A 17,831-nucleotide genomic window follows, 5' to 3' on the forward strand; every position below is an offset into this window, starting at 1 on the left:
ACTTCCGCCGCTGACTTGGGTGATGGCAACCATGATCCAAGCCACACTGGGGCAGTTCAAAAATTGCAAAACACCTGTATGGTGCCCTTAGAATGAGACCTGAGCAGAGGGCACGGGTGGAGGTGCCATCAGAATCCAGTTCCAGCCCTGGGAGGGGGCAGGCAGTCTGGCTGCTCTGCACTGGGGAGAGACATATCTGACCCATGCTTTATTACACTTGTCACCAATGGCGTCGGGTAGTGGTGAGCAGGAGACACTATCATCCTCACTCTCCCCTTCTCCTCTCATCTCCCTGTCATCTTAAGTAATGTGAGTAATGCTGAGCTCATTATTCTTAGAAATATAAAGAATGTCAGAGCTAGAAGGGGCTTGAGAGGCAATGTGGCCCACCATCTCCTTCAAGGGCCAGATGGTGTTTGCAGGGAGGGGCCAAGCTTATTGCTCTGCCCAGGCCACATGGCTTGTTGGTGGCTGGCTGGACCTGGCCCAGGTTCCCTCTGTTTATTATCTCATGTGCCCTCTTGTTTATTTCCTTCAAGTCAAGTCTGATGACTGTGGGCACAGAGGTTCTCTGGTTCTTTCAGATAAACTGGGAAGTCTAGGAGGGAAGGCTGTGGGCACAGCCCCAAAGAGAAGGAGGACTTTGAGATGTCTCTGTGGGGAGGAGATTGAGAAGATTTTGTCTGAACACAGTGGGACATGGGGCTGGGCCAAGGGCTAATGTGGAAGAGAAGAGGAAAGTTTCAAAGGTGCCACAGATGTAGCCCCTGTGCCCATCTGTCCCTGGGTACCTGGATTTAAAGCACTTCAGACTTCCCTCTTGGAACCTTGGTATTCCCTTCTGTATAATGGGCCCAGGTTGGTCCTGTGGGGAAGGTGCTGTTGGGCTGGAAAGTCTAGCAGGGGCACATGCCTGCCAAGCCTGTTTGCTGTTGGGGTGGGGACTTTTCTAAAGGTATGGGCTGGAGAAATGCCCACATGAGTGGGTTCTGGTCTCTACTCTATTATGAGCAGAGTCCCCACTCATCTAACCCAGGAGAGAGCTGAGCTGGAGGTGGTGCTGAAACTGCTAAGCCCTTGGGTCAAGTCTGCCCTGCAGACGGCAGTGCATGTGAATGGCATGTGACAAATGACCCTTGATGCCTGGAGGTGGGCTCTGCCCTCTCCTCCTGCCCGTACCCCCTATCCTGTGCTCACACCATTGGAGCCTTTGCCTCTTCACAAGTCCTCCCTCTTGCAACACTCTAAGGACCTTCGGGGTCATTTCCTGAATGAATGAGAACCAGCAAGTAAGAGAGGAACGCTCTGACCCAGGGCCTCACTGTCCTGCCTTCTACCTGCCCTAGACCCAGGATGGGATTTCTTTACCTTGGCACTGTTGATACTTGGGGCCAGATCATGTTTTGCTATAGGACTGTCCTGTGCACTGTTGGACATTCAGCAGCAGCCCTGGGAACTACCCACTAGATGCCTGCCAGTAGCACCTCCAGACAATGTCAAATGTCCCCTGCAGGGCAAAATTCAGAACCACTTCCCTAAAGGGATGGATGACTACTTCTTTTCAGAGAATATGAGAAAGAAGAAAGATATATCATCCATTCCTCCAAGAGAGAAAGAAAAAAGCATGAATCCAGGTGACATTCAGAAAGGCTGGGGGACCCCCGTGACTCAGACACTACTATAGTCCTTTACCCTCCCTGCTGTGGAAGAGCCACAGGGCAGTCCTTTCTCAGTGGCATGGGTTGAATTGTGTTCCCCTCACAGATGCTGAATTCCTAACTCCAGGACCTGTGAAGGTGACCTTCTTTGAAATAGGGTCTTTGCAGATGATCAAATTAAGATGAGATCATTAGGGCAGGCCCTAACCTGATATGACTGCTGTCTTCACAAAAAGGAGAAGTTTGGATCCAGACAATGTACACTGGGAAGATGATGCAAAAACACAGAGGGAACACTATCGACAACCAAGGAATGCCGGAGGCTGGCAGAAGTGAGAAGAGAGTCCTGGAACTGATTCTCCCTCACAGCCCTCTGAAAGAACCAACTCTGCCAGCACCTTGATTTGGGACTGCCAGCCTCCAGAACTGTGAGACAATACATTTCTGTTGTTTACGCCACCCAATTTGTGGTACTTTGTTACAGCAGTCCCATGCTAATACACTCAGCAAGAGGAAGGACAACAGGATTGGGGAACTGGAGCAGTGTGTGGGTCTGGTTGAGATGATCTCTGCAGAGACACAGAAGGTGGCAGGGGCTGGGAGGGAGGAGGCAGGTGCTGGCGGGACCCAGACTCACTGTTCAGAGACAAAAACCAACACTGAGCCTACAGGAAAGACAAGTGGAAATACATCCCATTTCTAAAATGAAATGCTTTGATTGCACCAATCACTAGAAGTTGTAAAACTACCCCGAAGAATTAACAGCCTCCATACATGCTAACTACAACCATCATAAATTCGTCTTTAGTTTCTGTTATCATATCATTGTCTCTGGGGACCCCTGTCTTGTCATCATTTGCCCTTTATAATTTATTCATCTTGTTCTTGCCTGCATCCTTTCTACTTATCATTCATCTTTACAGTTGTACATAAAATTAGATGAATCCTTCAATGGCAGGACTATCAGGGAGGGAGATGAGTCTTACCAGGGAAGCCCCGGTATGGTGATGGAGGCCCCAACAGAGCCTGCTATGGGTGTCAGGGTAGAGGTGGGGTGGGCCAAAGTCAAAAGAGGGAGGGCGGGAGGGAAGGAAGAGGAGAGGAGAGAGAAAGGAGAGACAAGTGAGGATAAAAGAAGAAAGTGTTGGTGAGAAAAACTAGAGGAAACTGTGCAGAGGGAGAGAAGAGAGGAGAAAACGGGCACAAAGAGAAGAGAGGAAAAGAAAAAGAAAAAAGGAGGAGAAAATGGGATTAAGAAAGAGAAAAGTGAGAGGAAGTGATAGAAAGGAGAGACACTGAGAGAGCAGTGCTAGAAATCCAACTGAACTATTTTAAAAATAATTTTTCCACTTCAACATCTTTCCTGGTAAACTCGAAGAAGGTCACATTGAATTTCCATGGAAGTGACCCATCGTGAGTCGTGGTGACCTGCATCAGGAGGTATGATGGCAGGACTCTGCATGTCTGCCAGGCTGACATGAGGGGAGGAAAGGGGGAGACAGCAGGGAGGAGTGTATTAGTTTGTTTTGTATTCTAGGGTTGTTGGAGTGAGGACACAAAAGCCAATCTTTAACTAGTGAGTTGGAACTTTAATGTTTACCAAGCAGATACAGCTCCCACTCCCCCCACCCCCATCCCCGGCCAGCTCTAATTCCCACTGCTTCCTGGCCTCCCACTGACGGACCCAACTCTTTCCCTGCCAGCCCTGGTGAGAAGCCCTTTTTGTTACCAGAAGAGCAAAGTGCTGGCCACCACTTGTCATAGCACCTGGTCTTCTCTTATCTGAGAATCTCCCCTGAGACCCTGTATTCCCAACATTGGAAACAGATGAGCTCTTCCTGGAAGACAATTCCCTGCAAAATCCCAATGGCTGGAGGAGCTGTGACAAAGTATCAGGGTTTGATGTTAAGAAACAGACTTCTTTCAAGAGGCCTCCTGTGCACACTCAGGCCACAGGTGGTTCTCAGAGTGGGGTTCCCCGTGTCACCCAGCTGCCCCGTGTCACCCAGGTCTTGGCCTGTCCTGTGTGCCTCAACTCTGGGCCGTTTCTCAGACCAGTGCTCCCATCTGACTCATTTTACTCCCAACTCTATTCCCACTCTGACCATGTCCTGAACAAAAACTTTGAGTCACTCCTGCACTCCATGGTCATCCTGGTCCTCTCTAAATTCCTAAAGCAACTGGCGGTGCTGGCAGAGGTAGGTATCTTGAGCTTTGGTGGCAGATTCAGTGTTGGTCCTGGCTTGGCCACTTACCAACTTTGTGACCTTAGGCAAACTTCAATCTCCTCCTCTGTGGGGGGGGGGTAATTATGACATCTTCCTCATAGGGTGGTTGTGAAGGTAAAATGAGGCAAGGTAGGTCAAGTACTTAAAATATTGTGATGATTGAACAACTGTCCACACTACCCCTTTTATAATAACATGTGCTGTCTTATATTGTTGACTATGTAGATATTTTTGTGTCCATGGCTTCTATCCCCAACTTGGTGGGCAACTCGAAGCAGGGAGGTGGATGTGTTTTTCTTATCTCTGTATCTTACAGAACACCTGGCACACAGGAAACACTTGCTGATGGATTCAGAAACTACCCCGTGTTGACTGTCCCCTGTGAATAGTGAAACAGATTTTGTGAATAGAGGGGCATGGGCAGGAGAAGAACAGGAAAGAGTGAGATCAAGAGTATGAGGGAGAGAGAGGCAGAGCGTTTAGAAAAAGGGAGTCACTCTGCCTGGATTCTGGCAGAAGGCAGTGATCAAAAGGACCCAGATGAAGCTTCATAGTTTAATAATCTAATTCTACTGAAAACATGCCAGACTCAAAAATAATAATCCATTTGTGACGCTGGTCCAGGGATGACTCCATCAGCCATCAGAGAGCTCTGCTTAGACTAGTTCCCAGGGATACTGGGAATCACTTACCACTGATGTTTAAGAACAACCACTGTGGTGTGGTTTCTGAGCTTCCACTGATCCCAAGAGAAAGGTCAGCTCCCCTTTTCAGGCCCCCTGTGAAGACATGTGCTAAGGGTGCCTCTAGTTCTGTCTCTGTCATTTTGTTATTGTCGCTCATTGTGCTGGTGGTGGAATGTGTGTATGACAGCAATGGGATTATTTTTTCTTGCTGGCAATATCATGTTAGCTCCGTAAATCGCTAGAAACAGCATAGGTTGCCTGTATTATCTTTTCCCCTCTTTCTTTCCTCAGTGAGAAAGTGGAGGGATGATTCAAATGGATTGATTTTAATGGATTTTGAAGTCTGGGAAAGTATCTAAATTGCTGAGGTTACCAGTTTTCCAGGTTCTTTTTTTTTTCAATTTCATTCTCCTTAGTTAGACATAGAGTGTGCCTGCTGGGGCACCTAGTGTGGTCACCCCAGACAAGAAGAGGTCCCCCTCCATCTCTCACCCAAACAGGCAGCCATGAACACAGCCTCAGCCAGCAGGGGCACCTATTATTTGATTGGGTGAGAGCATTTGGCTTGATCCCATCCATGCATTTGCAAGTGGCACAATTTCTCTGATCTCAAAAGAGAGAACCAATCAACAATGATAACACCAGGTCTGCTTTCTGGAATCAAAATGACTCTACTTTAAAGAATAATTTTACTTGGTCATTTTGTGTTTCATTCATCTGCATGTAGGTTTGTGTGAAGACAGTGTGCTCTCGGAACTTTGAGCTGCAATCAGGTCTTTTTTTCCTGCCCCTCCCTCCAGTGGGCCGCGCCTGCCTGGAGAATTGTTTGATGAGGTTTTTGAGGCCATGAGTCTCCCTGTGAAGCCTTTGAAGAAGGGAAGGTGTTCGAGGAGACTCTAGGGTATGTTTCAGCGCTACTGTTGGCCTCTATCCTCCCCCCTCCCCATCCCAACACACATTCACGTTTCTTTTTGCCCTTTCCCTCAAACTTATTCAACTTGTCTTTCTGATTTCAGAAAAATGCCACTGAATCTCCCAGTATGAAGGATTAGCACAGATTATGGGGAACAGTGTTAATTATCGGTGGAAGGGGGGCTGGCGCGTCGCTCCAATGTGCTCCTGATTTCCCCTGGGCCTTTCTGCCTGGTAATAAGCCTTCTTTAATCTGGCAGGCCCCTTGGTGAAATCAGCACCACGGACAGTGATATTGATTGCTTCTGAGAAACCATCACAGCTGCTCAACCAAATTACCTTTGATATGTGACCTTTAATGTAATTACTGCAACATCAAAGTATTTCTATAAATTATTAAAGAACTAATACACTCCATCATTCAGATATTCTATTATATGTAAAATAAACAACCACAAGTTAATGTTAGATCCTCAACAATCCACACTTGCTACTACTGAAATACTCCCAGTTCCCAGCCTCTCCCCTTTCAAAATCCTAAACCTCCCCCACCCACCTTCTCTCTGTTTCCCCATCTGATTCTGGCTTTTAGCCATCATGAAACTCCCCAGCAATCTCTCTCAAGCTGATGAAGGGCCTCCCATAACAATGTGGTATTTTCTATTCCATTTGGATGACTCTAAAATATCTATCACAATCTCCCCCAAAACAAAGTACCATAAACACTTTATTAATCAGCACAAACCTTTCTCAGAAGCCTTTGATTATCTTACAATATGGCTTTATGCTTCACACATAACATGGGGCGATGTGGAGCATATTTCTGCCATCTTACAGAGGGCACCCAGAAAGTAATTACTATAATATATGTGCATGTAGCCGCACCACTGAAAAAACAACTGGGGAATGGCCACCCTGCCAGAGCTGGGCTTCACACAAAATCTGCACGATGCTCGATTTCCATATATTTGCATCTGTGGGTATGTTATTAAGATGACTCAGCCCCGTGCTTTGCAATCACAAATACCAAAATACAATACAGAGGCTGTCTTAATGGAAGCAAGGCCCTGTGTAATTCAGCGCTCCCCAGCCCTAAACGAGTAAAGAAAGATCTTTGATGCAAAGGAAGGCTGCCCCTGTCCGGGGTTGCATTTTCTCTCCGTCTACCTGGTTAACCTTTCCCGCTGTGGGGCAGAAATGGAAACGTGTGTTTACATACGGTTGGCTTGGTAAGAATGTAAACATGCCTGTGTAAGCATGGGTGTGCATACTTATAGAACACACGTGCTTCCCTGCAGGGCCCATTGTATAAGCGTCAACAGTGTATATTTAGAAATTCTTTAAATTATGCCCACAAACACACATCTTTCCATTTATCTTTAGATACTCAGCAGCCGTATATCTCTCCTCCCTCACCACCGCCCCATCTCTCTGAACCCACAGGAGAGACCGCGAAGACCCTTGACCCAAAGAACACTTCTTATTTTATGGTGATGAACTAGCCTCGGTAATAGCCGTGGCTGATATCACACCCAGTTAGGGGGGCCATAAATAATTCTCTTCTCCCCCGCACAGAAGCTATAAACCAGGGCCGAGGCGCGATAGTTTATCAAAGACGAGGGCTGGCTCCTTAAATAAACCGCGGTGATCTCACTCGCGGCGCCCCCTCCCACGCCGGCCCCCCCCCCCAGAGAGGCCCGCGTCGACTCGATGGGCGGACTCGATCGCGCACGCGGCCCGCGGGCCCGGCGGAGGCAGCTCGCCGCTCCCGGGACCCGGGGCGCGGCGCTACCCCCGCCGCAGGCTGCCAGCGCCGGAACAGCGCCGGGGCTCCACCTTCACGGCCACGGCCAAGCTAGGCCCCCGCCCCAGATCCCGTCGGGCCTTGACGGCCGAGAGCTCGGCGGCTCGGGGGGCGCGCAGGGGGGCGTGCGGGCTCACAAGCTCCCTGCCGCCCTCTCCCGCGCGCCGCGCCGCCGCCCGGCCTCCCAAAGTCGCCCCCTGTCGGCGTGTCGGCCGCTTGCACCGCGGCGGGCGACACTTACCCCGGGCAGAGTCTTCTGCTCGTGCAGCGCGCTCTGGGCCTTCAGCGCTGACTCACGCTCGCAGTAGGTGAGGAAGGCGCAGCCTGGGGAGGGAAGCAAGCGCGGAGAAGGGTCAGTGGGGCGCCCCCGGGCCCACCGACGCACCCTGCCGCCCGCCCTCCAGGCTCCTGCCCCTCCCTGCGATCGGTCCATCTCCCCACCTCTCTTTCTCTCCAGTGCACTCTTCTCGGAGCTTCTCTGCCTCTCAGCGTTCCCGGCTGTCTGCCTCTCGTCACTCCCTTTGCTTTTCTATTTTGCTCCCTCCGCGAAGTCTCCCCACCCTGCATCTTCCCCCCACCACACCCCCCTCTCCCCACGGGTCTCTCTTTACCCGGTGCCCTGGTGCCTCAGGCCTCTCTGCCCTCTGTTTCCCCTCTACGCTTCCTGGAAGGGGCAGCTTCCACCCCTCACCCCCGGAACCTCTGGCCACTCTTGACCATGGACTCTCCTTCTGGCCAGTAGGAGTGCTGGGCGTTATTCCATCAGGAATGGTGGAGGGCTCCTCAAGGCCTTCCAAATAAAGGCTCAGTCTGTAAGGAGGACCTCAGGCCAGTCCCTCCTAATAAAATAAGCACCCCCTGTGTCCCCAATGTCCTAATCCCTGTTGTCTGATTTGCAGTGACAGGTGGTCTTCACACCCCTTCCCATCAGAGGGCTTCTAGGGCATATCGAGGCCACTGAGGCACAGCACTAGACCACTCTTGCTTGGCCTTTAATTCCCTGGGTGACCCTAACAAATCACATCCTTTTTCTGGCCTCAGTCTCCCCACCTTGTGAACTGAGAAGGCCCAGTCTAGCAGTGATTCTAAATGGGCCACAACCCACCCACTGGCCAGGGAATCTGGATTTGGCAGAGCAATATACACAAGGGGTGACTTTTCGGTGCTGTCCTTTAAGTGTGCTGACAAGTCCAAGAGAGTAGGGATGGGGGAGTCTTTCTGGGAGTTCCCTCAAGCTGTCCAGTATGCCCCGTGTCAGGCCTTCTTCCTCTGCCTGCAGATGTGGCTGAAGGTGGACTGGGAGGCTTGCAAGGCTCAAAACCATGGGGAAAGCACAAATGCTCACTATGGCGAAAGCAGCCTTGAATGTCCCAGGGAACAGTCACCTCAGACCTTTTCAAGCCACCCATGGCCACAGAGAAGTCACCCTGTGGAATGGCCACTTCTCTTGTTCTTCTCTCTCACAAAACCTTACCCAAGACCACATCCCCAACAACCTGTGCTCACCTCTGCACCCCTCTGCCCCCCATTCCTCTGCTCTCTGCCTCCTCAGCTGGTATGCCCCTTCTCCCCATGTTCACTTCTCCCAAACCCACTGATCTTTCAAGAATCTGATCAAGTTCTACCTCCTCCAGGCAGCCCTCCTTGGCTGGTCTAGTCCACCCTCGGCCACTATCCACAGCCAGCCATTTGGTCATTGCCATGGCCATTTATTTCCTGAGTGCTCGCTCTGTGCCAGGCTCTGTGCCAGACCTCGTGGCGGCTCTCCTCTCATGAGGCCCACAGGCTGCTGGTGCCAGTCTGGTACCTACACCAGCCCTTGTCACCAGGCTTGCTCCAGCCTCTTGTTGCCAGGCACAGAATGCTCCCGGTGTCCTCTGCAGCTCTGACTCCACCATCCATCCTGCACCCAGTGAAAACCTCTTTCCTCCCCTTTCAATGTAGAAATTCCTCCTGCCTCCCTTCCCTTTCTGGCTTCACAGAGGAGGTGGTAAGGGAATGTATTTGTGAAAGGAACAGAGATGAAAGAAGGAAGCAGGGAGAAAAGCTTGGGAGACAAACTTTCAGCTCCCAGTGCCCCCTCGGGCTTCCCCACCTGCCCCAGGCTTGGAGGAGCTTCTGAGGAGCCTCTCTCCCACTCTGTCTCATCCCTCCCCTCACCCAGACCCCAGATCACCCTTCCTCCCTCCCTCTGCCATCCTCCTCTCTCCTGGTCACTGGCAGACGGTTATTGATGGAGACACCCGGGGACTGAAATGAATAGCGGTCAGAGGCCCCTGTGACGTCGTCCCTCGTGCTGCCGCCTGCCTCTCCCGGGGGCTCTTTCCTCCCGTCCCCTTGTTGGCCTTGTCCTCTGCCTGCAACCAGGAGGCGGCCACTGCCTCTGCTGCACGCAGGCAAGCCAGCTTGGGACAAGGTCAGGGGCAAGTTTGGAGAGGGAGGAGGATGTGGGGAGGGAGGAAGAGGAGGAGTAGTAGGAGGGAATGACCATATTGTTTCCATGGCCCAAGATAACTAGGAAAGGATTCTAGAGGGAAAAGAATCTGTTGCTTTTGTCCAGCTTCCAGGGATTTCTGCCACAGTTTTTGAGAGAGCTCACAACTTTATTGTGAATCAGAATCTTTCAGGATTCCCCAGACCTTGGGTGACCTCCCCACTGCCATATCCACCCCCTGAATTTATCTCCTTCCAGTCTTCCCCTGGTCCCCCTCACTGGCCCCCTCACTCTTCTCAGCCCACGAGGCACACTCTGCCTTAGGGTCTTTGCACTGGTTTTTCCTCTGCCCAGAACGGCCCCTGCCCCACCCCTGCTATCAGCGTGGTATGCTCTTTCTCTTCCCTCAGGTTTCTGCTCAAATGAGACCTCATCAGAGACACCTCCCTTGATCACCCCATTGCCCCCACATAGACCCTGCTTGCCACCCATCACTCCCTGACAGAGTCACGTATATTTGCTCATTGATGGGCAGGCTCCCCATGCTCAGATGAGGTCAGGAGCCTGGTTTTGTTCTGTTTCTGCTTGGTTCCCAGTGCCCAGCATATGGGTGGAGTCTAATATGTATTCCTTGAAAGCACTGAATGCCAGAACACCTCAGCTAATTTGGTGGGGGCAGCAGGCACAGAAATGGTGCTCAGAGGCTACTGAGAGCTGTCCAAGGTCTGTGGACACTGAGGCACGTTGGGCTTCCATAGTGGTGATGCTGGAGGGTTGATCAGGTCCTTGATGGAAGGGTTTTTGCCCCCTGAGCTCCCAGGAGCCTATTCAATCTGATAGTGTGCACTCTCACCACGATTCCCCCTTCACCCCAAAGCGGATCCCAGAAAAGGCTGAAGGCTGATACACCACTGCACCCAGTGAAACCCCTTTCCTCCCCTTCCAATGTGGAAATTCCTCCTGCCTCCCTTCCCTTTCTGGCGTCAGAGAGGAGGTGGAAAGGGAAGGTATTTGCGAAAGGAGATGAAAGAAGGAAGCAGGGAGAGGGGCCCAGGAGAGCCCCTTCCCAGCCAGGGTCCACCCCCATTTCCTCATGTATAAAATGGGAACAGAAGTGGCCCTCAGAAGCTTGTGGGAGGTCTACTTGCCAGTGAGTATGAACAGCCTCTGCAGACTTCACTAAATGCGGGCTGCAGTATGAATAGCAGTTCACTGTGGCGAAGCAGGGGCTAGAGAGGTGCCGAAGCTCCTTTCTTCTCTTCCTCAGCACCTCTGTGAGGCGGGAGCAGCCGGACTTGGAGGCTGACTGGGGCAGTCCCATCCCAGGCTCTTCCCAGTCCATCTCCAGCCCTTCTGATGTAGCTGCTGACATGCCAGCATGGCAGATTAGTCTGCTCTTAAGGCTCTTTGAGAAAGGCAAATGTGGATAAGCAGTTATTACCGCTGACTCTGGGGTTTGAAGGAAGGGACCAGTCTGCACCCCTGCTGAGGGCAGAGCCCTGGGGGAATGGTGACTGTGGGGAAGGACTACAGGAAGAGAGTTTATCATCACAGGGTGCTGTGGACAGACCTAGGGTGGAGGCTGAGGTGGGGCTCAGGGGGTGGGGGAAGAAAGGGTGCCCAAGACTCAGCCATTGGACACTCACTGCTCTCTCCTGGGGAGGGAATGGGGGTGGCACATGCAGAACTCCCAGCTAGAATAACTGGCTTTGCTTCTTGTGGCTTGTTTCCACATCTCACAGGGGTTGAGGAGGGGAATGTGGGCTGTGAGGGTGTCCAGCTGAAACGGGGGGAGATAGGGGGTGTCAGCCTTGCCCCAGCAGTCACTAATCTGCCAAACTCACTCTTCTATGATGTACTGAGGTGTCCCCAGAGACATCCCTGGTGGGGCCCTTTGGGAGCTCACAGTTGAGGTGGGAAACAGTGTTCTATCAGGGAGCAGCTGCCTACCAACACAAGTGTGTGGGAGAGAGGCTAGCACCGGGCTCTGGACGCCAAGGCTTGAGAAGTTCTGTGGAGGGTGCCTCATCCTTCCTGGGGATGTGGCCAGTGGCACAGAAATCCCCCCACTGAGTCCTGATCCTCCGATCCACACATACTCATGCTTACAGAGAGAGGAGTCAGCAAGGATCCAGTGTGGCTGCTTGGAAAAGCAAAAAAAAAAAAAAAAAAAAAATTAAAAGCCACCTAAATGCCCCTAGGGAATATTTTCATTTTTAAACTGTGAATATGCAATAGCAGTTAAGAAGACGAAAAGATCCTCAATGTACCCGCACGGAATGACACATGGTCAGATAGGAAAAGCAAAGTTGAGAAATAATAGATGCCATGTATGTACAACGGAGACAGAATCAAGTCACCAATTATGTCCATGTATGTACGACAGAGACAGAATCAAGTCACCCATTATGTACTCATATCCATATTTACACACCAAAGACAAAGTCTGGAGTATGGGATGGGGAGTGGGGGGTATGTTTCCTATGACTTTCACTTTTTTGTTTTGTTTGACACATTTAGACCCAGAATGTATTCATGTATCACTTGCATAATTAACTATAAAGGGAAAAAAATCTTTGCTAAAAGAGGAGGATGGAATGAATAGGAGGTGGGTGAGAATGGGTGAGGCCGACAGGATGCAGGGCCCACGGCCTGTGTTGAGGAGACAAAGATCATTGCACATCTGCCACTTGGCAAAGACTTCATGAGAGAAATTATCCTTGGTGGGGTGGCTGTGGCCCTGCCTAAAGCTTCCTCTGAGGCAGCGCTGGCTGCTGCGGTGCTGGGACTTGACACAGATGCTCTTGACTCGGCAAGCTGGATATGTACATGGTTCTGGGTCTTTGACCTTGAGTTCTAGGGGTTGGTGTTTGGGGGATGGAATCCATGATGGTGCAGAAACCTCCCCATCTTCTCCCTCCCATTCGCAGAGGGACCTCCCATCTGTGCAATTCTGATGGGACCTGAGGTGAGGAGCCACCCGAGTGACCCAGGGGCTCTCTGGGTGTGTTAGGACCCTACCTGGTGCTGCCCCCTTTCCTGTCCCAGTGTCTGGAATGGTTCTCCCAGCATCAGCTCATTACAGCGTCTACCACCCTGTCCCACTGCTTCCTGAGTCATGAGATCAAGTAGGATAGAACTGCAGCCTGTTCTGGAGCAGAGGCAGCTTTGGAAATCATCCAAGGTGGGATGGGGGCAGAGAGCTGATGGAACTGTGGGGAGAGAAGTCACAGCACAGTGCTGCCCTCAGCCACTGACCCCTGAGCTGCCTACAGCACCCTCCCCTCACCCAAGAGGGTCCCTGTGCCCATCTCCTCTGGCCAGCACAGACCTGCCTGTCCTCTAATACTCGAAATTCTATCGCATAGGCTGAACACGTTGGCCTGCACGCATGTTTTCCTATTCAGGCATATCACCTTCTCCCACTTACCATTCTTATTTACTTTCCCTTCCATTTACCAGCTTGATGTCTTGTCTCTGAATAGACTTTCAATTTGGTGAGGGAAGGGACAGCCTCTTCCATGTCTATAGGGCTAAATGTAGAGCCCAGCTCCTCACTCAGGTGTCTGTGAGCTGGAGGCCGAGAGGGACTATGGCAGGGAGGAAAGAGACCCAAGATTGGGACACTGAAGGGAGATTGGGAAACACTGGCAGAGTGAGGAGGGAAGGGAGAAGGAGCGTGGGGCAGGAGAGGTGAGCATTGGGCCAGGGACAGGCAAGCAGTGTGGGCAGCTGGAGGGTGCTGTCGGGCTAGGGTGCATGCCAGAGTGGCAGATGCCCCTCTCCGGCAGGGGTGGCCTGCAGACCATGGTGCAAGGGGTATTGCTGTGCCCATGAAGGTGGGCAGTGCCCTTTACCATGTGGGAGGGAAACACAGTGCAGCAGAATTAATTACGTGGAGATGGCAGTAATATACAAAGCCGCCATGTGCCAGAATAAAAGGCCCTTGTCACTATGAAGTAAAGGAAGTACAATTTCCTGCCCAACTCTGAACAGGGCCGAAGCCTGGGGCGTAATCATCAAGGAAGGGAAGGTTCCTGATGCGATGCTCTCCCTCCTCCCACCCCAGCTGGGCCTTGCCTTTGTACTAATTGAATTACAGAATTAGCCAGAGGAAGGTGGTCCAAGAATAGGAAGGTCTGGACTTTAATAAAACATCATATCCTTTAGGCCTTGGACTTGGCTGGCTTGGAGGAAGTGGGAGAAAGCTGGGGGGTGGGGAATGGGAAGGGAGCAGGAGGCCCACGAGCCAGATCTAAGGTCCAAGGAAGAGGCTCCCTGATCAGTGTGATCTTCCTAGGGGGGTCCAGAAGGACCCCTGCTCCCCAAATCTCCACTTATCCACCTGCCATGATACCTGAAATCACAGCCTCGGAGCACCATTCCTTAGTGGTCCTCACCTCCAGCTGTACCTGAGAATCATCTGGAGGATTTAAAAAACAGATGCAGGCCACTGCAGAGAAGTTACAGTAGCATCTCTAGGAGTGGACAGCGAGAGGGAGGGAAGGAAAGTCCGCCAGCTTCCCTGGGAAGAGGGTTACTGGTGTTCTGAGGTCACATCTGTTCCCCCATCCAGCTTCTGTCTTCTGTGGTCTGGGTGGGCAAAGGCAATCTTCCTGGGACCTTTTGAAGCAGATATTCTGCTGCCACGTGAGAGAGAGGCAGCTACAGAGCAGCTCTTCATTTACATGTTCTTCCTCTGCAGACATCCTCCCACCTCGAGTGCTCGGCCAGAGTCTACACAGTCTTTAAGACCCACCTCTTAGGTCCTCCTCCGAGGTAAAGCCCTGAGCGTCTACCTTGGCCACTGTGGCTTCACCTTCTATGGATTGGCATGTGGCCTCTGCCCGTGGTTTGCCTCAAGGATGAGCCTCATTTTTCTCCTTAACCGTGAACAACTTGAGGCTGGGCCCTTGGGGCTCATCAGGACTGAGTCCCAGGCAGGAGGAAGACCCCATGGGGCTGTGCCACTCTCTCCACCCTTCTCTGTGTCCAGCCACAGGCTGACCCTCCTGCCATCTTCCCAGAATCTTTCCTGGCCATTCTTGTTTCCCTAGTTCTTTCCACCTGGATCTTCTTCCCTCTCTCTTCCCACTCCTCGAGTACTCCCTGCTGGTATTCCAACAATTCCTGCCGTTGTCTTCTCTCAATGTGACACAGTGATTCCCCACCCACAGAATAGATCTCTGACTTCCTCTTGCTTCTCCACCCCCATGGGGTAAACCCAAGCCTGAGAACATCATCCTTTCCTCTGCTGTCTTCCCCCAGGCCTCACTCCTTTGGAGCCCACATAACTTTCTAGGAGTATCTAAGTTTTCCTTCCTCCAGGAAGCCTTCCCTGACTATGTCAGCTCCAATGTTTCTCATAGCCCTTGGCGATGGTCCTTCTCATTTTGCAGTTAGAATCATACTTGTCTTTGTCTCCTTGCATTTGTGTGTGTTCACCCAATATGTAAATGCTCTATTATAGGAGTAGCTCACCCCAGGGCCGCCTTTCCACCAGTGACAGACAGCATAGCATGCAGAGATTGCTGAGTTCCACTCTGCCTCTGGCTGGTGAGAATGAGTAGAGTGGCAGCAGGGAGAAGTGCCTTGCTGCAGAGATGCAGGTGTGGGGGAGGTGGGCCATAAGGTCTAGGGAAGTCAGCACATAGCTCAGGCCCCTGGTGACAGCAGCCATCCGTCTTCCTCAGAGGAGGCAGCCTGGGGGTGGGGGTGCTGGGTACTGCAGAGGTGGGGGAGGGGGAAGATGGATGGTCCCCTAAGCCAATGCATCAGGGGCTGCAGCCTGTTCTCCTCTTTAGGGGCTCTCCAAGTGCTGAAATCTCCCCCTTGGCCATTCATTCTTCTTGCAGGCTCTGCACTGCCCTCCAGAGTCTCCTCTCTTTAAATCAGAAACTCCAGAGAAGAACACGGCCCATTCTAGAGGGCAAATGAGTTTTGTTGAGTTAAACTCTGCTGTGGTATGGGAAAATAAATGGCTCACTGTGACTCTTTCTGCCTTTTGTACCCACAAGACAGAGATGTGCACAGAGCTGGGGTGGTCCAGATCTTCCTCAAGCCAGACTTGAATCTCCCAGGAAAGGGACCACCCTTCTCTTTCTCTTCTTGTTGAGTGCAGGGCAGCATGTTCAGACTGAGGGACCTAACTGGCTCTGGACAAGGAGCTGCAGACCTCAGAGGGGGTTAAAAGACCAGCCAGTGGGTCCTTTGCCAAGTGTCCCTCCCTGCCAGTTGGCCTTGTTTATGTCCTAAACACTTGAGAATTACATGTCTGGTGTCAGCTGCTCCATCTTTATAGCACTGTGAAAAAGATCAAAAGTGGACATGACATATTGATGGCCTGCCCCTCTTTTCAGTGAGGAGCTCCTCCATCTCAGGCCAGGGCTGATGGGCCCATGAGCTCAGAGAAGTAGGTACCGGCCCAGGACAGGTGTCAGCTTTTCCAACATGGGCCTGCAGAAGTTAAGTCTGCTCAGCTGACCACATTTGTTGGGTTTTGTTCCTGCAGCCAGGGGCCTGCCCCTGTACCTCTTCTCTGGCCAGCAGCTCCCACTGGTCCCCAGGAGAGCATGAGGGTGCTCTCTGGTGTGTATTTCTTTGGCAGAGGGCTTTGGCTTGCCAAAGCACTGTCATGTGCACGATCTTACCATTCTTATACCTCAGCATAGGCTGGGGATGGGGGAGACATTATCAGTACCTGACAGCTCAGAAGCTTGAGACTGGGAGAGGCTCTGAGATGTGGCCACAGTGGGAGAGCAGAGACCCTGGCTCTCCTGATGACTATTTTTGGGCTCAGTTCCTTTTTCCCCCTACTGGAGCCCTAGGCAGTGTCTGAGGATGGTGTGTAGCTTGGTCGTGCTCAGGGAGACACGAGAGTCCTTGGAAGGGAGAGGCCCTCCCTCCCCACCTCTTCATCCTGTGGCCTTCTCTTGGGGTAAGGGACTCAAGAGTGACCTCATTTTCTTCCTGCAGGAACCTAAGTAGAGTCAGCTGAGGTGGTGCCTGGCCTTCCTCTATCACAGACGCCCTCTCAAATGTCAAAGGCGACACGCCTAGGGCTCCTCTGTAGAGGTCACTAGCTGAGCATCAAGGTTGGATTTCAAATGCATTTGGGGCATTCGTACTCATGTAAGTGCCAGGATAAATTCTTTGCTAGAACCTGGAACCTGAACTATGTTCCTTTCTAATGAACCTAGTAGGGGAGTTTAGATCTTCCTGTTTGAATTATCTTAGACCAGGGTGAGAAACCAGGCTGAACTCAGTGGGGATGGTCCAGAGTGGAAGGGGCTCTCAGAGAGGCCTCCTTGGCAAGACCAAAACTATCACTAAATTGCGTGATATGGGTGACAGACAGGGCCTCCAACGATGCTAGGCATCATCACTGGTTTGGAAGGGAAACCACCTCCCTTCTCTCCAACAGCTTCTGAGCCTCTGCCTCACTCCTTCCACCCCTGCCTGGATTCCCTCTCCCTTTTGACCTGTTTGGTCAGAACTTCAGAGCTTCACCAGCTGACCTCAGCCACATGGCTCAGCCCCAGTGTGACACCATGACCTCCTCAGTGCATAAGAATCATCTGAGGCTCTAGTGGCTAGTGTCATTTGATGGGTTGTGTGTATGTTTTATACCTGCACAGCAAGCTCAGCAAATACTTGAGTGAGTGACAGAATTCCCCTGGCTGCAACTCTCTGTGGCTGTGGGACTGGTGAAGTGGAGGTGGAGGTCATTTTTCACAGGGGGAGCTCCTTCCCCATGCAGAGGGAAGCTTGGAGGACTCTATTGTTGGGCTGACTCTGGAAGCCCCCATCCCTGTCCCCAGGCCTGAAGCTCTCCCTGATATATCCACAGAGACAGCTCTCTGCCCTCATGATTGTGTGTGTGTGTGTGTGTGTGTGTGTGTGTGTGTGTGTTGGGGAGGTGGGATGGGCCTCTCTGACTCTTTTCTCCCATGAAAGGAGAATAGATCATACTAGCAAAGCAGTGGACCTGTGAGTCCCTCTGTGGCTTCTTAGGACAGACCCTGCCTTTGGGTCACACTGCTAAGCCATGCCTCCCTCCCCCAGCAGTGCATGGCCATATCACTGTGGGCCTTTGCTCATTCTCTCCCC

General features: G+C 51.8%; 1 protein-coding gene across 50 annotated transcripts in view; it reads right to left on the bottom strand.

Moving 5' to 3' along the window:
* CELF4 (CUGBP Elav-like family member 4) overlaps nt 1-17,831 on the bottom strand; it is a 321,515-nt gene that overhangs the window by 235,977 nt on the left and 67,707 nt on the right. For 35 of the 50 annotated variants that reach the window (XR_013525865.1, XR_013525868.1, XR_013525863.1 and 32 more), the window contains exon 2: nt 7,530-7,612. Coding sequence is in view for 24 of the 50 variants with exons in the window: in XM_078348050.1 (XP_078204176.1) it covers nt 7,530-7,612 (83 nt within the window). In the remaining 26 variants the exon portion in view is untranslated. Of the gene's footprint in view, nt 1-7,529; nt 7,613-7,729; nt 7,798-17,831 lie in introns of those variants that run through there. The other 15 variants (XR_013525872.1, XR_013525870.1, XR_013525871.1 and 12 more) reach the window with 1 other exon arrangement.

The sequence above is a fragment of the Callithrix jacchus genome, chromosome 13, assembly GCF_049354715.1.
Source record: "Callithrix jacchus isolate 240 chromosome 13, calJac240_pri, whole genome shotgun sequence".
NCBI lineage: Eukaryota > Metazoa > Chordata > Mammalia > Primates > Cebidae > Callithrix > Callithrix jacchus.